Source organism: Pelecanus crispus, chromosome 10, assembly GCF_030463565.1.
Source record: "Pelecanus crispus isolate bPelCri1 chromosome 10, bPelCri1.pri, whole genome shotgun sequence".
NCBI classification, from domain to species: Eukaryota; Metazoa; Chordata; class Aves; order Pelecaniformes; family Pelecanidae; genus Pelecanus; species Pelecanus crispus.
This window is the reverse complement of record NC_134652.1, coordinates 6,553,296-6,576,807: the sequence shown is the minus strand read 5'-3', so window position 1 is coordinate 6,576,807 and position 23,512 is coordinate 6,553,296. Positions and strand designations below refer to the sequence as shown.

Sequence of the window (23,512 nt, the reverse complement as noted above, 5' to 3'; positions counted from 1 at the left end):
AATACAGAGATTGAGCACCCAAGTGATCTGCTCGTTCTCTGTGTGTTACCTGCAACAGCTTTGTAGGATAACAGCTGGAGCCGCTGTTTCAATGAGGGGAAAAGTGGTGCTTCAGTGTAAGGCATTCTTCTTTATTTGATCCAAACTCTGTGTTCACCTGGGAAGGAGTTAACCATTTGTTAACTTACAGTGTAACTGATGGACACACATGTTGCATTTTTTTTTTCTCTGAAACCCAGCGAGAAGCACTTATCAGCTCTGAAACAGCTGAATTGATAAAACAGAAGAATGGCTGAGGAAGGAAGTTTTTTCGACATCTTTATATATGACCATGCCTTTAGAGAAGCTGCGAGTTGGTGAGGTCATGCAGTGAGTGGTAGGAGCTGGACTGGGGGGACTTTATCCATTGCCTGCCTGACCCTTTCTATTGTCTAAAACACTGCCCCGTGGAGTGGGGCTAACACAGCTCCTTTCTAATAAAAGAGGTGGCTCCCTGTTCTTATTGACAGAAAACATAGTCTTTTATGTCCTTTTATCTTGAATGTTTAAATGGTGCCCAGCTGTGATGATTGGCAGCCATACCTCTTCAGATTGACCTTAGCATTTAAGTACTGTACTTGTATTCTTGATTGTCTGTTACACTCAGATTCATTTTACTCTTAAACTTACGGCGCTCTGTTAAAAAGCATTGGAAGTGGAGAAGATGTTTGTTTCCAGGTCCAGTACTGATACTATCTCAGATATTAATTTGGGATGGTGTGCGGTTCATGGTTGTCGTGGTTTAGCCCCAGCCAGCAGCTAAGCACCACACAGCCACTCACTCACTCCCCCTGCCCCAGTGGGATGGGGGAGAGAATCAGAGGAGTAAGAGTGAGGGAAAACTCCTGGGTTGAGATAAGAACAGTTTAATAATTGAAATAAAGTAAAATAGTAATGATAATAATAACAATATACAATAATATACAAAGCAAGTGATGCACAATGCAATTGTTCACCACCCACCAACCAACACCCAGACAGTTCCCGAGCAGCGATCGCTCCCCCCTGGCCAACTCCCCCCCCGCTCATATACCAGGCATGACGCCGTATGGTATGGAATAGCCCTTTGGCTAGTTTAGATCAACTATTCTGGCTGTGCCCCCTCCCAGTTTCTTGTGCACCTGGCGGAGCATGGGAAGCTAAAAAGTCCTTGACTGGTGTAAGCAGCACTTAGCAACAACTAAACGATCAGTGTGTTATCAACATTCTTCTCCTACTAAATCTGAAACACAGCATAATGCCCACTACTAGGAAGAAAATTAACTCTATCCCAGCCAAAACCAGGACAATGATGTCATTCCAAATATTAGTCAGGATGTTGTATGGTTCTTTTCATTTTGATTCTGCAGTGGTTCTGTGCAATACAGTATGTTGTTTCAGGTAGGAATTCACGGGATGAAAAGATCTGACTTCTTCAGATTGGATGTGGGTTGTGTGCATGTGTGTGGACGTGTGTAACCCAGTGTATTGCTGCTTGTTAAAAACATAAATTCAGGCCGTAAAAGGAACTTACTTTTTAGAATTGTGAAATAGAAGCGGTTTGTTACTAACAGGTCACTATTCATTTCTTTAAAGATGAGGTATTACAGAAGAAAAATATTTTTAAAATAGAACAAACTTTTTTTGAAAATTAATTTCACTGTTTGTTTGTTCTTTCTTTTTACAGACATGCAGTGGTTGTGGAATCAAGATGCTTCTAGAGATTTACTGCTTGCTATTCATCCACCTAACTATATTGTACTGTGGAATGCAGACACGGGCACCAAACTTTGGAAGAAAAGTTATGCTGAAAATATTCTGTCTTTTTCATTTGACCCCTTCGATCCATCACACTTGGCTTGTAAGTTTGCCTGTATAAAATAGTGTGATGTGAATGTGGCAGACCAGGAAAAATGTTGAACTAAAATGTTAATATTGAGATTAAAGAAATGGATTGGAGAGAATAATGTCATTAATGCCAAGAAGAAGTCTCAGAACAAAGACAGGGGAGTCTTTGGTCAATGTGGAATCTTCTAAAATAAGATGCCATTGTGTGAGGGGTGGGGGAAAGCAGGCATGAGTAGAGAAGTTGGAGATTTGAAAATAAATGTTTGAGCCTTTATGAAGAAGGTGGACAGCATGTAAATAGGGAGCTGGAGGAAGCCAAGTGTAGAGAGCCCTGTTAAACTGACATGAAAAGCTGTAAAAGCATGGATGCTGAGGGAGAATCCAGTGAGATGAGTAGACCAAGCATAAATGGTATTTTCAACAGAAAGGATTTTTTTTAAAAGGAATAGAGTGTGAGCATCAGTTTCAGAAGCAATTCAAATGTTAAGGGGGATGTAGTGCAGATTTATTGACATTTTAGCAGAAAGAAACTAAGAGAAATAAGAGAGTCACCATTTTATTCTTTAATTTCCCTTGATCACTCCTGATGAGACAGTGCAGGTTCCAGGCTTTGTGGTTGTCTTTTTTATCTGCCATACCATTCAACCTAAAAAAAAGAGCTGCTTTTTTTTTGCATAAACATGTAGTAAAAGCTTAGCTACATCTTTACAGCTTACCTGAATCTTTATGCTGCAACATAAATAATGCGAGTTAATGATTCTTTGAGCCATGCTCTGCATGAGAACAAAAAATGGTGATATAGCCAATGTGGGCAACCCTGCCTTCTGTTTGCATTGTGAAGCTTAAAGAGAAATAGTCAATGAGAGAGAATAACTGTACTGAAGAAACAAGATGTTTCTGCCAGTAATCCCCACAGTATTTTTTTAGCATAGACTTCATTTTGAAAAACTGAATTTTGTGGATATAATTAATTGTAATGGACCATCTGTAGTTCTTTCAGTAGAAGGTGCCTGTTGTCTAGAATCATGAGTTTTCTACCTAATACAGTATTATGAAAGTTGTTAATATTTCTCCCCACCAAAATGTCATTAAAATGGAACACCACAATCAAATTGCAGATTGTATTTTGCTATAATAAAAAATTTTTTCTTGGTACAGTGCTCACCAGTGAAGGAATAGTGTTCATCTCCGACTTCTCTCCTTCCAAAGCTCCTGCCAGCTCAGGGAAGAAAGTTTACATCTCTAGTCCCCATTCCAGTCCTTCTCACAACAAGCTGGCTGCTGCTACAGGGGCCAAAAAGGCCCTTGATAAAGTAAAAATCTTAATCAGTAATGAAAAACCAAGGTAGGTTGCAAATACTTCTTCTCAGATAATGTTTTGTATACCTGTGTATTTTACAGATGTAATTAGATTAAAGTCTATAAGATAATTAGTTTTAAAAAAGAAAATTCATTGGGGTAGGCAGATGGTTGGATGTCCTATATGAGGACATTATGTAAGGATATAACATTGACAGTCATTCATCCAGTCCTGTTCGTAAAAACAGCCATATCATCTCAGCATATTTTACATAAGTTAATGACATAATGTTCTCCCTTCGCTAACAGATTTTCATGCAGGTGTAAATTCAGAAACATCTTTCTTAGGTGGGAAAAAAAAAGATTAAAATGGGCTAACATAATTCATTTCAATTGTGGAATGAGGAGGGATATAATAAGAGAATAAAAATTCTGTTAGTACTGATACATGAGAAGAGTTGTCATTCTGATGTACATGGTGATGCAGTAGGAGGCATTTTTTAAGTTAATAGTGTATAAATATAATTAGAATTTATACATTTGTCTATTTGCTGACATTTTAAAACTGAAGTCATTTCATTTTGAGGGTTTTTTTTGCTAGGAATTTTATAGACCACTTTTGCGTGGTGTAATTCTTTTTTTCCTTTCGTACTTTCTATTTGAGTAATAGAAGTATTTCTCGAGTGTCTAGCAAATTTGAGAACAAACTAATCGGACTGTATTATTAGTTAGCACTCAACACCAAAATTTAGTGCAGATACGAAATTTATACTCTGTTTCAGTAAGGTGTTGAAATTGCAAACTGGGGAGAAGACTTGATGATACTTCTTTTGTTAATCATTTAAGAAATTGTGATTTTTGTATGAAGTTAAAGGGCATGATCTTGTCATTTTGTGTTCTGTAATGCCTAATTTGTACCGCGTTGGACTAAACACCTGATTTGCAAGTACTGAGACAGTACACATGCTGCTGCAGCCTTATGTATGCTCTGTAATAACAGCAAATCAGCAAAGATACCATTTTTTTGCATTCTTCTGATTGCATTTTAAAGTTGTATATGAATATTGCTAAGGGTATGATAGTCTTCTCTTTTCTCCCTCCTTTTCCATCTAGAACACCTGAAAAAGAGCAGAATGGGAAAAGGGGAAGAAAAAATTGTAGCAGCAGTGGTTTATCTGGTTTTATATTAGTTTATGGAAACTTTGAGGGAAGAGGAGCAGGAGATTGTCAGGAAAGTGAATGCAGAGAGAAGGTGAATATTACTCCTGAAGCAAGGAATGAGATACAAGAAGAGTGTAAGGGAGGCTTGGTGCATGGTAGAATGAGGAGATTAAAACCAAACCAACCCCTCAAAGGGATGATACATTAAATCACTTAAGAGACCTTCAAACCTGAGACCAGTATGAGGATGTTTTTCTTCAGTGTGACTTATATTATATACTTCTATACAGTTCATTGGATTGCATGTACCTAATGAACCTCTTTACCTTGCAGCCAGTCTCCCGTTAGCAATCAACAAAATGACGAACATTCCTGCTCTTCGCTATTTTCTTTAAGTTTGAAGACTGGTATTCTTGATAGGCTAGTTCTGTTCATTTCAAAATAAAGTAATACGCATAGTAATATAAAAACTGAAGTAAGCGATATGTTTAAGGGTAATTTCCCATGAATGCCAGTAAATATCATGGCAGCTAGCACTGTTCATAATTGAATTGCTTTGTATTTGAGATGTGCAAGAATTACACTTGTTCCATTTGAATTACATATTATTTTTAAAATTACTCTATAATCTTATTTAGACAAAAGTCAACAGAGTGTGTGTCTTTTAAAGGTCAGTGATGCTTTGCACTGCTGTAGCAATTAAATGGAAATCTACAAGTTCCGTAGTGATGAAAATAGGGAATACTTGAAAAAAAAAAAAACCAAAACAAAACCCGCAGCTGCAGGCAAATTTATACTGTTAATTTTATTTTTAACTTGAAGTATTTGTTGAAACTAAACTTGATTGAAGTTTATATCTGATGTTTTGCAGTGCTGAATCTGTAACACTCAACGACTGTCTTCAGTTGTCATATTTGCCTTCCAAAAGAAACTACATGCTGTTACTGTATCCCAGAGAAATTTTGATTCTTGACTTGGAAGTGAATCAGACAGTGGGTGTGATTGCAATTGAAAGAACAGGTGTGCCTTTCCTACAGGTAATGAGAATTTGATTGGTTTCTATCATTGTAATAGTTTATTAAGATCATATGTAAGTTCATGACCCACTGTTAGTTGTGTTTTGATTAGTTCTACAGGATGAAAAGAAGTTAGATCACCGGGGGAAAAATGTCCTCTGAACCAAGTATTATTTAATTTAGTTTTCTGAAGTCTGCAGCAAACCCACTTTATTTTGTGGTGTTACAAAAGTTACCAGGGTGGAAAAAGGACATTTTGTTCTCTGGTGGTTAAGCTGCTTACACACAAGTTAAGACTAGTTCTCTGAGCATCTGCCTTTACTTAATTAGACGGCTAAGTCTAGTCTGAGGTCTTACTAAAGCATCTTTATTCTATTGGAATCATGAATTCTGATACAAAAAAATAAAGTGTTTCTTAAAGTGATAGCTAAAAAGAATCTATGAGAGTACATTAATTAAAAAAAAAAACAACCCAAACCAACAAACCCCCAAACCAAAAAACAATTCAAACAAAACCTTTCAATTAATTTCTCAAATTAATTAACTTCCTTAGTCACAAGTGCTGTAGCTAAAGAAAGACATTGAGGTGTTACATTAATGGTAACATTTTTAGTGACTTGCTTATACATCAGGATACATTAGTGTACTTTGCAAAGGATAAAATTTTAATAACCCAGTATAATGTGGTATCTCTTTACCTAGGTAATTCCTTGTTTTCAGCGTGATGGGTTATTTTGCCTACATGAAAATGGTTGTATAACTTTAAGAGTTCGCAGATCTAACTGCAGTATAACTGGAACTCCAAATGAAGAGCCAGGTAAGTTTTCTGTCAAAAAGGTCCAGAAATGAACTCTGAGATGTTTTAATTAATGCTTTAACACCAACATTAACCATCATGCCTCATACAGCATGGTGAATTACAGCCCTTCTAGTTTTTTTTTTCTCTTATACTGTATATGCTGTATTCTCCCAACATTGTTTTTGACTTCCCTGAAATTTAGTGCAAAATAAGATATTAATAGCCTGAAAATCCTTTTATCACTAAATAATACTTTAATTATGAGGTGGCTAAATAGTCACATATACAAGAAAGTTTTAGATAAAAGATGATTAGTTTGTTCTTTGTATCTTTAAAAAAACAAACAAACAAACAAAAACCCAAACATTTTTCAGGCAAACACAAGGTTTTGGAAGTTATTTGGTTAATTGGAAGAATTGATTTTAGAACTGAAACATGGGCTTAAATTTAGGTTAAAATCTAAATTATTAAACCTTCATCTCTTTTATGAAATATTACTAAGAATGGCCTTTTGAATATAATGCAGAAGACTGGAAAAGAGAAGGGAAAACATAGTTCTGTAAATGTAAATAAGTGATATTTTTGGTTAGTTTGTTTTGGTTTTGGCAGTTTGGTAATTTCTAGTGAGCTACATTACTTGCTTCCAGGTTTACCAATAAACTGAATGAGTTTTGGATTGTGGAGAGCAGATGCACTTTCTGCCCAGATATGAAACAGTAATTTTTTTAGATTTTGCAAGATTCATGTAGAATAAGACAAGAGTTAAATTTTGGAGGAACTTCTCAAAGCTGTGTTGTGTACAGCAAGATGAATGGTATATGGTTTTTGATTATTTTTCCTAATTGTTGCAAAGGAAGCATGTGGATTTCAACCAAAGAGTGCAGTCATTCTGCAAATTTACCTCTGTTGATTGATCACATCATGTGTTTTCCATTCTAATTGTTTGTCCTCTGTGGGACATTGATGTTACAGATCCAGACCCAGTTCAGGAGCTGATTTATGATTTAAGAAGTCAGTGTGATGCAATCAGGGTAACAAAAACAGTTCGACCCTTCAGTATGGTGTGTTGCCCAGTGAATGAGAATTCTGCAGCTCTCATAGTCAGTGATGGCAGGGTAATGATCTGGGAATTAAAATCCAGTATTTCTGGCAGAAATGTGCGTAACAGGTAATGGGATTTATTTTTCTTACCAGAGCTTCCATCTGTTACATTTACAAGTGGCATGTAGTATTTAATTATATTCTAAAAGCAATAGTGATGTCCTTCTGTGTATGGTAGCGTGACATGTGCTATACATGTGTATGAATGAAAGGAAGAGGAACAAAATATAACATCCAAATAGATTAGTTCCCTTGGTTTGGGGAAGTGAAGGAACTGTATTTACTCTTTTTTCTTTAAAAAAATCATTCCATACTAAGTGGTAGGAATAAGGAAACAAAAGAGAGGAATGAATATTCACATTATTTTGGGGGAACATTTTCTTCTCATTTGGCTTTCTTCAGGCTATATAGTTTTCTTCAGGAATGAATCCCTCCCTTTCAATCACATGAAAGGACTGCAAAACAAGTCTGGAAAGGACTACATTTTTAGTAAGGTTTTCTGCTAGATTTGTGTGAATTTGACACAGAGCAATATAAGGCCGCACAGTGGGTGGGCTGGAATACAGTGGTATAAACAATATTTTTATATACAAAGCCTTTAGATTTTTAGATTTTCAGCAGTCTCTAAGCATACTATATGAAGTAGTATAGTTCTTTAAACATTCAGTGTATTAAGGTCATTCTGCTGCAGTAAACCTTTCAAGTACTACTGAATAAAATAAATAACTTACTGCCATAGAAGAAATAGAGAATTCTTAGTACACTTTTAAGTGTCAGAAGTACCAGATTTTCAACATAGATCCTTTTGTTGTTCATCAGTGATACAATGTTTTTATGCTTGGTGTTCTCAAAAATAGTTAGATGCAGTCTTTGTGATGCATATCCCAGAGAGCTGTTTAGGATCCGTACATCGCTGAGTTTTACTTCTTGGATTCTTAGGCTCATTTCTAAAATGTTGATTTTTGTCATGAATATATAACGAGGAAAAATGTAATAATAATGTAAGAACCACTGAGCCTAGAGGATTCTGGATATGGTTGGATTGTACTGAAAAGTAAAGCATATGTCTAGTTGGCACAGAGCCTTTAATGGTTTTCAAAGGAGTCTTCCTCCATTAGCTCTTGATCCTTCTGGATTTGATGGTCTTAATTAAAATTTGAACTCAAAAGTCCGTTAAAGATAACTCACAAGAATGTAAACATAGGTAATACTGTAAGTTTCTGCTGTAGCTTTGCATATGTAAAAGCAGTTGTGTTTAATATGTTTAGGTGAAAGGCATTATTTCAGTTATGGGCTTCGTCACCTGGAATGTATATAAGAAATATACGTAGGTAACAAAAACCATTCCCCAAGTTTGGGAATCTGTTCTTAAAGGTCGAAATATTTATGCATATTCCTTAGCTGTATTCATTAACATAGCTCTACATATTAGTACACAATATATTTAAAAGCTTCCATTCAGTGCTTAGGTACACTTCAGAACAAGGAATACATCTGTTTTTCTGTTACTTGTAAATATGTCTGTAAGGAAGATGAAAGTTATTTTAAATTTTGTACATTTTTGTGGGGATTATCTCCTGGTAGAGTCGTTCACGGAAGTTGATGTTGGGAATAATCTCAAAATACTCTGCAACTAGTAAGTGGTAGGAATACTGAAGGAACAACCTGGGGAGAAAACAAAATCGAGTACCTACGTCAACAGGTGATCCAGTTTGTATTAGGAACTTGTTTTTGTTTCTTTTGCAGCAGTTCAGGTGCATCACCCTTGTATTCCCCAGTCTCATTCTGTGGAATTCCTGTAGGAGCATTCCAGAACAAACTTCCAGACCTCTCGTTAGATAACATGATTGGTAAGAATTTCTTTCGCTAATATTACTGCTACTCGTTTCTAGGATTTTTGAATCATTGTACGTCTTAGCTTACTTAAGAAGTACATATGTTAGAATTATTTTCTATGCAATTTAAGTAGTAATTCTGAAAGAAAATAATGTCTGTTTGCTAAAGAAATTACCAAATTAATCTTTTTGAGGATTTTATGTTGAGGACCAATATTGAAACCTCATTTTCTCCGAGGGAAAAAAAAGGTAATTTAAAATGAATTTGGCCAAAACACCTTCATTTTTTAAAAGTAATCTTAAACGGATGAAGACAATTGATCTTGACATATCCATCTTTGTGAAATCTAGATAGCAACCAACACTTCAGTATTGAGAAATGTTTCATAAAGGTGGTTACCTTTATGTTTTAAAACTAATTTTTATTGGAAAAGTGACTAGTGCTGCTCAGAGATACGAAGGTACAGGTTTGGATTTGGTTTGGTAAAAGTTCTCTATATTGTTAGGTGCAGGCAGCTTACCACTGTGGGAGGTTCTTTTGCACGTTATCTCATGTGTTTAAAGATGGCATTTAGGGCATGATTTTTCTCTTACCTGCATTTCCTGTAGTCAATGAGATCATAGCTATTGTTATTTTATACCTTACATCACTTGGACTGGTACAGCTGACTGCAGAAGCTGTACAGCAGGGGAATTGTATCTTTTTTTGTGCCCATGTTCATTGTATCTGAGCAAATTCACTGTATTTCTAGCTTTGGGTTGCCCTCAGTTTTTACTGTTTGGAGTTATACCTCTGTAAGTCTTTGAATTGGTCTAATAATTTTAAAATATTTGTAACTAACTTTGAAAAAAACAGAAGGAGAAAAAAAGAATAGAAACTACCCTTGAATTCTGGAAGAAGACTGAAATGGTTGCACTTACTTTTTTTTTTCCCCTCTTCCTTCCTTCCATTTTTTTTTTCCCTTCTTAGAGTTAGGAAAGAAAGCTAGTATCAGAGAAATTAGCTGAAGTGCAGTCTTTCAAAAGGTTTTATCATACAGAGTTCAACAGGAAGGAATGCCTCTTTAAGTAAACATTGCTAACATATATGTTAGGTTATTTGTAATTTTCATTTTATAAATTCCTGTGTCTGATAACTTTCTGTAACACCTCAGATTAAAATTTAATACTAACAAGAGTTTTCATTTTTAAGCAGGGCAAGGCACAATTGCTGGAGAAGAACAGTTAAAAAGTTCTTTTCTGCAAGAAGTACACCTCAAATTTCTGCTGACTGGACTTCTTTCAGGACTTCCTTTGCCTCCATTTGCTATCCGCATGTGCCCACCTCTTACGATAAAAAACATTAAACAGTATGAACCAGTCCTTGCCGTTGGTAAGTATCTTGAGTAGTTTATTGGTTGCTCTGAAAATATTAAATTCTAGATTATATACAAATATAGTAACTAATAGAGAAACAATTCTGTTTTTTTGATCCTATGTAATGCATCAAAAATAGCGACCCTTGTATTAGTTTGCATCCATGGTAGTCTTTGGATTCTTTTTTTACTGCCTTGGGTTTAAATATTGCTACCTGAAAAATTGCATTATATTAGCAAGTTTGTATTTATCCTTCATTTACTATGATATTGGTCCATTCATATGTTCAGCGTTTTATGTGCTGCTCTCATTCTGAATATCACTAAATAGGGACTTCTGCAGCGCTGCATTCCTAGAATAACTGAATTAAATTAACAGACTGTAGTTTTGTTATGATGAAAATACTTAAAAATATACTTACAGCACGTTATTTTTCCTGAATGAATCTATTTTGTCTTGTTACAAACGTAGGTAACTCATCTAGATATTACAATAGTTGCCAGCGAGCACCTGATTTATTAACTCAGTTCTTCCGATTTATATCTGATTTTTCTGACATGCTCTTTCAGACCACATCAGGGATTTCACAATGTATCCACACAGGCTGCTGTCTTCCTCTGCAGTCAGCGGACTGGAACAGTAGACACATAGATGCTGTAATTTAAAGATTGTAGTAGGTTGTAAAATTAGACGTCCAGATTTTGGTTGTTCAAAATTGCTCTTGGTACATCTAAGGCCAGTTGATTCTTGGCTGCCCTTCGAGGCTGTGCCTGTCACAAGTCAGACTTGGGAGTTTTTTGTTATTCTTAAGGTTGCCTGTGCTATTGAGCCTTAGGTTTTTGAATGGGGCGGGGAGGGGGATTGCAAAGGTAAATGTTAACGCAGGAGTTTACAAAGAGGATCTCACTCCAGTAATGAAAATGCCATAATCATGTATGTATGCATGCAGTTCTCGTAATACTTCTGTTATTACTGAGCTAAAAGTATCATCAATAGTTGTGCTCAAAAATGTAGGCAAGCTATCATTACATGATGTGGTGCTACTGAAATGTAATTTTTGATTTTTGTATAAGCTGTAGCTGTTAAAACAGGCGAAATATGAAGACTGGGAAACTAGTAAGTAGGTATGAAGTGCATCTACAGCAGGGTCTGCAGCATTCTAGACTTAAGGTACCTGAACATCTCTTTAGGTATCCCTGTATTTAATAAAGTTGATATGAGTATAAAGAAAAAAGAGAAGGAAAAGTAAGTCTTCCCAGTGTGTAATAGAAAATTGCAACTTTCAGTGTTTCAGAAGGTATTTGATCTAATTGAAGCTAATAGCTGCTAAGTTACTGATTTGTAATTTGAAAGAGGTCGTTATTTCAGGGATGAGAATGCAGAATTGCTTTAATGATTCAGTAGAATCTACCCATGATTTTCCCCTGGGAGTATTGGTGGATAACAGGTAATACTCTTCCTTGAGGCATTTACTCATCTTGAGGAATCAAAACAAAAAGAAACATTCTTTTCTCCTACAACTGGATATGTTGTGAAAATGCAAGAAGAATGAACAGATTTTCTACAAGCTCTACAAGTAGGTTCAGGAAAATGGCTTGATCCAAATGGATTTCACTGGCTGGAGAGAGCCTTGCACAGTTTAATATTTGGGGTTTAACACTAGAAATCAAAATACCTTTTCCAAAATTGTACAATATAAGTTACAGGTATTTATTAAAAAAAAAACCCCAAAAAACCTGAGAGAAATGTAAATCCTGCATTTTCACTAAAGTGTGGAAGAGATAAAACAAGTCTATGTGTTTTTTTTAAATCACTCTTTATAGGTACAAGTAACGGCTCTGTTCTGGTGTTCCATCTTACAAGTGGACTCTTACACAAAGAGTTAAGCATCCATTCCTGTGAAGTCAAGTAAGATTTTAATTTTAATTCCTACTATAACCCTTCTGGGAGACAAACATTAAAACATCTGACTAGCGTTGTACCAGCAATGCTGTCTTGTTTCATTGTTAATGATGCTCAAGAAAATTGCCTGTGGAGTAGTCTACCTTAACAGTATCTTTGCTATATATAAGCAGTGACACACTGTCAAAATTAGAGTGAAATTTACATTGAACTAAATATTTGAATTGTATTTGTGCCTGCTGATCTAGGATGCATATCAACTACTTCCAGTTTCTTTAGTGCATTGTAGTACAAAGAAACTTTTTAGGACAAGAAACTATTACAGTGTCTTATTTATATAACTGTTGTGACTCACAGATTGTGTCCTTTGAAATAATTCTGGTTTGTATACCAAGGTTTATTTACCGTGGGGTTGAAATTGCTGTTGAGGCAGTTCTAGTCCTAACTGAAGTAAAAATAATTTTATTATTAAAAGATTTTAAAGACTGAATACAGGACTCAGTATTTATCCATGCTAAGTAAGGAGCAGAGTAAGTTTTAAAGCTGTTGTACTGTGTATTTGTGTGTATGGCATAACCTTTTTGGATAACTAATGGCAAAGATATTCAAGGTGCTTGCTGGATGCGTATTTCTAGACAGATTTAAGCATGGAAAGTAAAATACCTATTTTTATTAGTAATATTAGTAAAAATTTGTACCGGAGTTGTGGCATGAAGCCTTCATCCATTTTACTGTTCATTCTACAAAAAGATAAGAAAAGTACAGATGTCTGAGAATAGATAGCTCTAAGAATTCATTATGTAAACCTGCTTTGAATCTACCACCAAAATCACATAAGTGTTTTTACGTTTGTGGTGTGATTAGTAGGCACTGTAAGAATAGAATTTGCCTTTCTGTTCTAAACCATTTCAGTTTTTTGTTTCATACTGTTAAGTACTTACAAAGTTATTTTCATTTTACATTCTGTTATGCAGCACAAGAGAATACGGCTTTTTTTTCTCGTTAAGCTGATTATAGAATTCGAAATTAAAACCTCTACTAACATTTCACAGATTAAAGAAACAAAAAAAGAAAAAAGATGGAGAGACAGGAGGAAATAATACACTTTTGAAAAAATATTTCTTTATCTTTTATTTAGTCTTCATGTATCATCGGAAGTACTGTCAGTTTGGGCTTTTCACTTTGCAAAGGTTTTGCAACTTTTGAATGCGTTGTCTTTCTAGGAACTGTCCTTGCACAAACAGTATTTTTAGAACAAAATTTAAATTATTGTGAATTTTGTTTAGTCATAAGCTGTTATGTGGCTAAGTTTTTTCAATACTTGTTTTAATTCCCTCAGTCCTGCTCTTAATGGTCTGAGAGACTTTCTGCATAATTTTTACAAGTTCAAGGGAGTGCTTTAAGCAATGTAGAATAAGGCACAGTACGGTTTTTTTTTTTAATTAATATTCCTGGAGTGCAGCAGTTTCTCTTTCAGTGGGAATTCTTACCTTACCTCTAAAATGCAGATAGATTGGATAGTGCCTCTATTACAGTTTTAACTGAAAATACACCTTTAGGGAACACCCTTATTTTAGTATGTAATTGAGAATACCCTGAAACTGCAACTCAAGGCCAGCAGGGTTTTCAGTGCCTTGCAAGTTTAAGAAGAGAATGTAATAAAACTAAGGTCTTTGGAGTGGCAACTGTCTTCTACGTATCAACTGTGCTAAAGTAATGGCCACTGAGTTGTCTAGGTGCTCGCAATTGACATTTTTTTTTTCTGAGATTAAAGTGTTCTTTTTTAGCAGCTACATATGTAGTCACATGTTGAATTTTTTTTTTTTTCTGAAATTATTTTTAAACTTCGCAGTTCGGTATTGTGAGTGGGAGTAGGGTGAATTGTTTTGCTATCCTCTATTTAAAATAGTTCATACTTGTGAGTAACCTTGAATATTCATTTTGTCCATGATTATTACTTAGCTATTTCACTACGTTTAGAATTATGAGTAAATAATTTTCCTTTGAGTTTAATTTGGTTTTTATTAGGAGACCGAGGCAAGAAGCAGCAGAAATGCTTCAGAGCACAACAGAGGGGAAAAGACAATCAGGCTACTGCTAGGAGCATAAGTGAGGGGAAGAAACAGAGGGACACTATAGCATGTGTGCTGGCTGAAAGCAGCTGTGAGCAGGAGGTCAGTCTTTCTTCCTTCAGGATACAGAGAAATGCACTTAATTCTTATTACTAAGAGGAATTAGAAGAACCATGAAATGACTAAGTCTGATACCCGTTCTGTCTTTTAAGTGGAGCACTCTAAGCTATTGAGGTAAGATAGGAGATGATAATAAATCTTCAGTGCAAAGAATATATTCGAGATATGTAAATAAAATGCCTGCAGTCTAGCTTCTAGTTCAGTGAACGTGCTGCATTTGCAATGCCTCTCACTGCTACTTTTGCTTATTCTGATAGCTAGATAACTGTGACTAGAGCAGTTGTTCTCATTCTTTTTCACTGAAGCTCAGCAAGTTCAAGGTTGCAACACTTTTAAAATTAAAATCTCACTGTAACAAGAATGTGTATGTCCTGCAGGCAAAACTCGGAAATTACTGCATTACATCCAAGTTTTAGCAGTTGAATTTAAGCTGACTCCCCTTTGGGAGACTGGTTTGCAAACATTCATCACCTCCTTAAAAAAATTTTCCTCACGTAGAGAAAGATGAATGAAAAATAGGTACCACTTCTGTCATACAGGTGTTGGTGTGCTAGATTTATTTCTGTGTGTTAGTAAATACATGTTGCCTGACAAGCGTAAGGAGTGTTGCAGTGTAACCCTGTGTATTCAGAATTGAATTCTGAAGTTTCCATTACTTCAGGATGGACAGTTATCTCAGCTGTACCATGTTCAGCACTTGTAATTTCTTTTTCATAACCTTCCTCTTCTTAAAAAGGAAAAACTTGTTCCGTTGCTGATACTCACTTTTGGACATGATGATCACACAAATACTTTTGAAGCACAAGGACAACTCTTTTTAAATAATAAAATTTGAGGCTGAGAGTATTTTCTGATAATATGATTGAGATTTTAGTACAGTTTTCTTTAAGATACGGTTTTATTTCAAATTATAATTAATATGAGTAGCAGCTACCTTGTCATAAAGTCACAACAATCTGTTCCCAACTAGAAAAGTCATTTGTGTTTTTGTGCGCTTCAGTACACTCTGTAATTTGTTTGCATTGGAAACATGAATCAAAACAACTGAATCTTACTCCTGAAATATCTGAGACAAGTTGAATGTATAGAATCATTGAATTTCATATTTTAAAAGAGTGGATCCACTCTGAGAAATAGTTTACAGCTGAATGTAACCCTTAATTCTAGTAGGCAAAGATGTCTTTTATTAGGAAATTTTGCAAATGGAGATATTTCAATAGGGAAGGTATTACTTGTTTCCTTCATTAAAACTTGAACCACTGTCTTCAGATTCTCAATTTACATGTATGACAATAACAAAAATTATATTGTTTTAGGTGCAAGCAGTTAGCTAAGCTAAGGTTTCCTTTTGATTATGAGTGTCTTGGGTTTCTGTAGATTTTTATTGGTATGGGCAGATGGCCAGCTGGCAGCAAAGAAAAAGGACTTGTCCTGTTAAGTCTGAGCTGATGAAAGAAGTCTAGAAAATGCCTCAGGTCTTTGAACGAGAATAGTGAATAACTACTGGCAATAACAAAGCAAAGATTTTTCCAAAAAACATAGTAGAATAATAGATAAAAATTAGGAAGGTGTCAGAATTCATATTTCTTCCATTTCAGAAAAGCTGCCTGTATTTACGACCCTTCGGAGACTGGCCGTGTCACACATTATTGCAATTGTAGATTTCTATTCAGTCATTCCTGTAATGTTTTGATTAATAGTTGAATGCCACTCATATTGATGGAAATTACTGGTTGAACTTTCATAGGTCCTTCTGGAAAAAGGACTGGGTCCTAAATTTTTAACTTTACTCAAGGACTTAGGAATAAAACTTCCCATTTTTTTTTAAAGCTTGAACTAAAAAAAATGAAGATAATATGGCTGTAACTTGTATGTGCAGAATATTACGGGAGTGCTTTCTGCTTTCACCCATCCACATTGCATTTAGGAAACTTCTACTTAATATAATGTGAGTTGGATTTACTGACAGTAAATCATAAATACTGTTATTTATCTTTCTCATATTTCACATATATCCTTGCAAAACAGACCATGATTTTACAATTAATGTAACAGAAGACTTAGTTGTCCTGGAAATAGTTCTTAGGTAATCTGTGTTTGAAGGATTTGAGGAAAACCTAAATCCTTTTATCCGTGTTAAAATGAACTTGGGCATATATATATATATATATATATATTAGAACAGACTCAATTTTCTTTTAGATTAGTTCCTTGATTTATTTCACAGATAAAGCACTCAACTATTTATGCTGGCACAGAGTGTGTGTGGGAAATGGGGATGGGAGGACTATCTTGTTTTGGAACAGTACCACCTAGTGCTGCTTTCTGTCCTTTTGTGGCCTGTGTTATATCTCAAGAATTTGCTTAGAATCCATATGTGCTGACAATATACAGTGTAACTTTACATCCTTGCAAGACTTCAAGGTAATTTGGTTTGTGGCTGCCTTGGCATGATCTAAAAGAGAAAGGAAAAAAAAAAAAAATCATGTTTTCAGTTCTTTTGTGATAGCCTTTGAAATCTCCACAGTGTCTCTCTTATTCTATCATCTTTGTTTCTCCTTTCTCTGGACTGAAAGAATCACATCTCCTCACCCTGCTATCCATATGAATATTTTTCTCTTTCTATATACTGGCAAAGTTGAGTTACTTGGTAGTTCTTCCCATCTGGTAAATCACTGATTTAATGAGAGCAGTGATTTTAGTCCACACTAGTGCTGAGTATCTGTGAGGGATTTTTGCAAGTTACCAGTGTTTCTAACTGAATTTTTTTTTTTTTAACTAAACAAGAACCAGTGCAGTCTGAAAGGAAAGTTCTTCTTTAATTTAATTTGGTAACTTTATATTTACATCCTAATTCTAAATGCGTAGCTTCTTTTTATGCTTAAATATAGTGTTTCCATAAGATGTAGAAAACTACTTCTGTGCTGTTTTCAAATTGAAGAATATGCATGAAAAAAGTTATTGTACTTCAGTCCAGGCTATTTTATAGCCATTCAAATATTTTGGCTAATATACTCCATGTACTCTCTTCTGATGACAGAGGAATTGAGTGGATAAGCTTGACTGGGTTTATTTCCTTCGCCACATCAACACCTAACAATCTGGGGCTAGTAAGGAATGAGCTGCAGCTGGTGGACCTACCAACAGGTTAGTATTTCCTGAGAAATCTGTACAAGAGGCTAACAGATTTGCTGTGGAGTGACAAACAGAAGTTCTTACTACTTTTTTTTTTTTCCTTCTGTTGTCACAACAAAAAAAAAAAAAAAATAAAGAGGGGTTTTAACTGGTTCTGCTCTTCTGTCCTTGTGAAGCCACGTAATGTGTTCCATCTGGTGCTCTACAGACAGACTTGAAGCAACACCTTTGCAAAGATGTCTGTGGCTTGAACTTATTAAAAGAATGATTATGCGTCAGCAGGAGGTTTAGAAGCGTTCAGACAGCATGGGTATTAGTGGTATATTTTGTTCGCAAAATGCATATATTTCCAAATGTGTTTTGTCATAGTCTACACACGTTGTTTCATATGTACCTGTAATAGTGTTGAACCATTTATTGTGGTTTGTATAAGCAACAGATACTTTTTCAAAGTAGGCCAGGCATGTGGCCAGAATTTGAGTGTGTGTATGAATGTTAAATGGGTATAGTTTTACAAAGAATTGGAAGGGTTAAAAAATAAATAACTGTTTAAAAGGTACAGTTGATAGGAAAACTAACAGCCAGATTGTGTGTGTTTTTCAACCACTCTGGCCTTATAATGGATGACAAATATATTTGTGATTGAGTTCAATATTTGCACAATACGAGGAGGTAGAGTTTGGAAGATTAGACAGCTCAAAATAGGAAGCACTTCAATAATTTTAAATTATTTTTGAATGGGAAAACCTGGAGCCATTTAATTTCTAATTGAAGACCCTGAATCTTGTAACACATGGCTAAGTCTGAATTGCTTTATGTAGCATAAAGTGATAATTTTTGGGGTTTTTTTTTAAGCTTATGGAAAAGACTCAATTTTTGTATTTACAGGGATGCTGTACAAAGAACTTATTCTTTTAACATAACAATATTGTAATTTTTTTTTCCTGAGAGTGTCTTTTGTTCATTTGTTTAAAATCAAAATAGAAAAGGCATGTACTTTGTAAAATTAATTTCATGTAAAATGGGATTTTGATTTCTCACTCATCTTGTAAATCAGTACTGAAACATTTATAAATATAAGTATTTCTGCAGGCAACCAAGTTTCAAGTAAATGTGAATACCTGACACCTTAGCATATGTTTTGCTTAAAAAAAAAAAAAGTCACTTTTCCTCTTTTAAAACTTACAAGAAAGGCATAGCTACTTAACTGTTTGATTGTTGGGTCTTCCATCACTGTGTAGCCCAACTTTCTATTTTAGTTCTAGGAAAGCTCTGCTGATTTGTATTTACTTCATGAACATTTTGACAAAATTCTCATTTACGTGTCTGAACAACAATAAGGAAGAAAATTCCTATGGGTTTGATCACTGATGAAGAAAGTAGATCTGGAAAGTTTCCTGCAGGCTGGCCTCTGACATGAGAGCTCTAACTGGCATTGTTGATAACCAGATTTAGTCACATAATTGGCATAAGTAATTTAGCTATGAGTAGCCACAAGAGCAGCTAAAGTTTGAAAACTTGCATTTTCCTTGAAAGCTAAGGAGAATGAAACTTGCATAGGAGATGCTGTGATACCCTGGTGTTTGTCGATCATTATTTTAGTGATGTGTATAATGCCTTTAATTCTGCCACGCTTCCTACAGGTGAGTCAAAATTTTGTTGGGGATAAGATTATAAATTTTTATGGCGTTTCAACAGTGTTCATTCTTTTAGCTGGAGAGAAAGAATGGTTCTGCTAAATGTAGAGTGAGTTAGTACTTCAGCATGGAAATACTTTCAGACTTTTAAATATAATATTAGTATATGGTACAGTTAATTTATCTTACAAAACCAGAAATCTACTCGTGAATTTCCTCCTTGGGGAATCAAGAGTATATCTCATTGGCTTTGAGTGGAAAATAATAACTCTTTGAACTCTCTCTCTGTATTTATATAATGCTGATTATGCATCTATTTCAGTAGTTGTGCTCTGAAGCCAGTCAGGTATTATCTGAGACAGTAGAGTTTCCACTGTATTTAGTCCTTTGAAACATAGTAATACTTCGACAATGACAAGAGTAATGTAAGGTAGGGCAGGTTACTTGGAAATGTTCTAGTTTAGTTTGTAAACTATTTCTGTTTATAAACAGAATAGTTTACAAACTCTTTCTATATTTGTATTTAGTTCAGTAACTCTTTCTGGTTTCCCCCATGTTGTTTTTGTGTTCCAGGCAGGAGCATCGCATTTCGTGGGGAGCGAGGCAATGACGAGCCAGCTATTGAAATGATAAAGGTGTCTCATTTGAAGTAAGTAGAGTAACATTGTGAAGTTTATAACTTTGACTGTATTGCATGAGGATCCTCATGACTTAATAGAAATAATAGGAATTCCACGAAAAAACACTCCAGAGCATACAGAAAAATGTGCAACAGCATCAAGAGAAAAATATTTTAGAATATTAGTTCAGAGTGCAAAAGCTGTGAATGTTTCTGTGGTTGACTTTGTCACTTCAGGATCCAATCACATGGCAAGGTGAGTCATTAATATTTTAGTTCTTTGAAGAATTGTGTTCACTGAACAGACATTTTGATAATATTAGGGAGAATAAAAGTGCTGAGCAATTTTTGTCAGCTTCGATTATGTTGTGAGTTAATTCCCTTTTCTATAACTTAAGCCTTACTTAAAACTAAAAGATTGGCGTTAAAGGTGTGGGATGACTTTTCACCATCAAATTCTGCTTATTTTGACATCAGGCCTGTGACAGGAGGCCCTGGTCAAAAATAGTAAAAGTAGTGCTCTGTGAGATTACTTTACTCGCCTGTGTAAGTGAATTAAAGTAGTATTGTATTTAACAAGGCATTATCTCTAAATTTTAAAAGTTTTTTTCTTTACAATGGAAGAAAAAATTAACGTTCTCTAGCTTGCAAGGGAATATTTTCAGAAGTATGTATGTGTTCCAGAGAATTTGGAAGTGTTCAACCATATAATGGTATCAATACATTAAAAATAAAGAACAGCCATGGGCTTAGATGAAGAGACTAGAATGTTAAGTGAGAACAAGAAAGGATAGTTCATTTGAACAGAAATTAAGACAGTTGAGAAGAGCACAAATAGCTGCAGAGTCTCTCTGTATTTTCAAGGTACATGTGAAAAGTGGTGGAATAGAAGGTGTTTTACTCATCATGACTGACAAGTGGTTTAGTGTAAGAGGATTTTATGTTCATTTATCACTTGATTAGGTTACTGGCATGCATCTGGAGTAGAAAAAAAAAATCTATCCAACCTAAAGGCTTGCTGTGTCTTTCTGATATCTTGTGCAGTCATCAATTCAGGCTGAATATGGCTAAATTAGAGGTGCTGCTGTTTTCTCTGAATTCCTTCCCTTGTCTATTTACAGTAATTGAGCAGTACCACCTGACAGAATTTTCTAATTCTTTTAGCTTTGAAGGAGGATGCTTTTTCAGACAGAGTCTTTTGCACTTGAGTAACTCAAGGAAATCACAAGCTTCGGAGTAGGATTTGATCCAAGTTAATTTACTCTGCTTTCTCTTAGTTTTTGAGGTTTTCTGGAGTGCTGATATGAGCAACGCTTGTGAAGTAAAATACTCAAATTAAAATGGAATGATTACTTTTGATATAGTAAATCCTTATTTGTTTTAGGCAGTATCTAGCTGTAGTATTTAAAGAAAAACCACTGGAGATCTGGGATGTCAGAACATGCACTCTGCTCAGAGAAATATCTAAAAACTTTCCTACAGCAACTGCTTTGGTAAGGAATAAAATCTGTTACTGTTTGTTAAATGTAATATGTTGAGATAGTATAAAAATCTATGAGCAATTTTGCAGCAAAATGTTACTGTACAGATAAGTGCTTTCACTCTTCTGGTTTCATCTGTCATCAAATAGAGGCACGAATAAAGGAGGTAATAGTGGAAAAATCTGGTCTGCTCCTTGGGTGATGGAGGGAGGTATCATAGAAAGCAATTTTCATTGACATTATTATAATTAGCAGAAAAATCCCCAGTAAATTTGGGGAGTAAACATTTGTCTTTCCCATTTTTCCTGGACAATTTTTCACAGGAGTGGTCACCTTCTCATAACTTAAAAAGCCTGAGGAAGAAGCAGTTAGCAGCCCGTGAGGCCATGGCCAGGCAGACGGTTGCATCAGATACAGAAGTTAGCAATGTAGAATCTTCTGTGATCAGGTATTTCTCATTCTGATATCGTGTTATTCTGCATCAGTTGTTGTTTTTCCACTGTGTGCCATTGTTCTGTAGAACGGAATATTTTGGAACTGATTCTTGAGTGCATAGCAGAGAAAGCAACTTTATGGGCCTCTCTTTAGCTCTAAGATGTGGAACTTTGATTTACTGTTGAATGAGAGAAACAGTGTACCTGTTTCTCTTGGGTGTGTCTGCAGCAGTCCATTAGTTACCTGGTTCTTGGAAGTAAAACTCTTATTTGCCCCCAGGCATTTCCACAAGCGTGTAAATGAGTTAACCGTTGCTTCTGGATAAATTGTTTTGAAGGATATATGCATTGTTGTGCTGCCTCTGTGCATTAGTTAGGAAGAATTTGCCTTGCAATTCTAATTTCAAGAAATACATACTTGTGTCTCATTCTGTTTTCTTTAAAGCTTGTTGCAGGAAGCCGAAAGTAAATCGGAGCTGAGCCAGAACATTTCTGCGAGGGAGCACTTTGTGTTTACAGGTGCTGATGGGCAGGTTTATCATCTCACAGTAGAAGGAAACTCAGTAAAAGACAGTGCAAGAATTCCTCCTGATGTGAGTTCCAATTTTCTGTATCACTGATGGTTTAATGTTTTCCTTAGGTATGATTGCCAGAAAAAAAAATCAGGGATATGCATTGTACTGCCAAGTGGTCATTAACGCAGTAGTTTGAAATACGAAATAAAAAATTCCAACTGCAAATACTATAGCAATTCTGTTTTCACAAAGTTTTCTATTGAAAATGCTGGTGAAATAAATATATTTTTTTTTTTTTACAAGTTAGAATTTTCATAGGCCCTGACTTGCTTTCTGAATAAATTACATGTCATATTTTTAAGAATTTTAGTAAGGCATATATAAAAAGCTTGAATGACAAAGAAGATGTTATTGAAACATGACTATGTTCTGTTAATGGATTTTATCTTGCGTCATAAGGAGGACTTGAGTGGGCCAGAGCACTCTTTTGTGAGTTTTGATTCTGCCCCCCCCCCCCCCCAGATACTCTGAAGAACAGTCTTTTTTTTTCAGTTGTTCCTGAAGGCTTTGAGAAATTGAATTTACAAGTAGGATTTCTTTTATTTTTGTTTCCTACTTTAGTATATGCTAGTATTGTGTTTAATGAGGTCTGTCATGTTGGTGTTTCCTTGCAACAAGAAACAGAGAAGTGATTTCCATTGCTTTAAACCCAAAATTTCTTACAAGGAAATGTCTTTTGAAGTATATTGAAGCAAATATGACTGACTTGATAAATGCTTATATTCAATAGAATTGTTTCTTGTTTAACTGAGTAGAATTTGGTCTATCATGTCATATAATATTTTAAAAAATAAAATACTAATTTTGAAATGTTTGTTCCTATGTTTGGCTCTATTAATCACAAGATCTTATTCTGTTTCTTAAATATTTCCAGGGAAGCATGGGTAGTATTACGTGTATTGCCTGGAAAGGGGATATCCTGGTTCTTGGAGACGTTGATGGAAACTTAAACTTCTGGGATTTGAAAGCTAGAGTATCCAGGTATGAATGCAAATTAAGTCTGATAAACATGAGATAATGAGTGTTAGAATGTTTTGGGGTTGTTCCCCCCCCCCCCCCCTTCATTTTTGTTCTTCACTGTAGGTGGTCATCTGTGATGCCTGA

The 23,512-nt window shown here is 35.2% G+C and overlaps 1 protein-coding gene across 2 annotated transcripts in view; it reads left to right on the top strand.

Annotated features, from left to right (window-relative positions):
• Positions 1–23,512, top strand: part of WDR11 (WD repeat domain 11) — a 44,554-nt gene that overhangs the window by 7,244 nt on the left and 13,798 nt on the right. Inside the window, exons 4-17 of one of the 2 annotated variants that reach the window (XM_075717491.1) lie at positions 1,706–1,879; positions 3,025–3,211; positions 5,198–5,363; positions 6,045–6,159; positions 7,114–7,309; positions 8,989–9,092; positions 10,273–10,449; positions 12,257–12,341; positions 17,568–17,674; positions 19,873–19,948; positions 21,303–21,411; positions 21,723–21,847; positions 22,279–22,426; positions 23,283–23,389. In XM_075717491.1, coding sequence (XP_075573606.1) covers positions 1,706–1,879; positions 3,025–3,211; positions 5,198–5,363; positions 6,045–6,159; positions 7,114–7,309; positions 8,989–9,092; positions 10,273–10,449; positions 12,257–12,341; positions 17,568–17,674; positions 19,873–19,948; positions 21,303–21,411; positions 21,723–21,847; positions 22,279–22,426; positions 23,283–23,389 — 1,876 coding nt within the window. Of the gene's footprint in view, positions 1–1,705; positions 1,880–3,024; positions 3,212–5,197; positions 5,364–6,044; positions 6,160–7,113; positions 7,310–8,988; positions 9,093–10,269; positions 10,450–12,256; positions 12,342–17,567; positions 17,675–19,872; positions 19,949–21,302; positions 21,412–21,722; positions 21,848–22,278; positions 22,427–23,282; positions 23,390–23,512 lie in introns of both variants that reach the window. The other variant, XM_075717493.1, reaches the window with a different exon arrangement.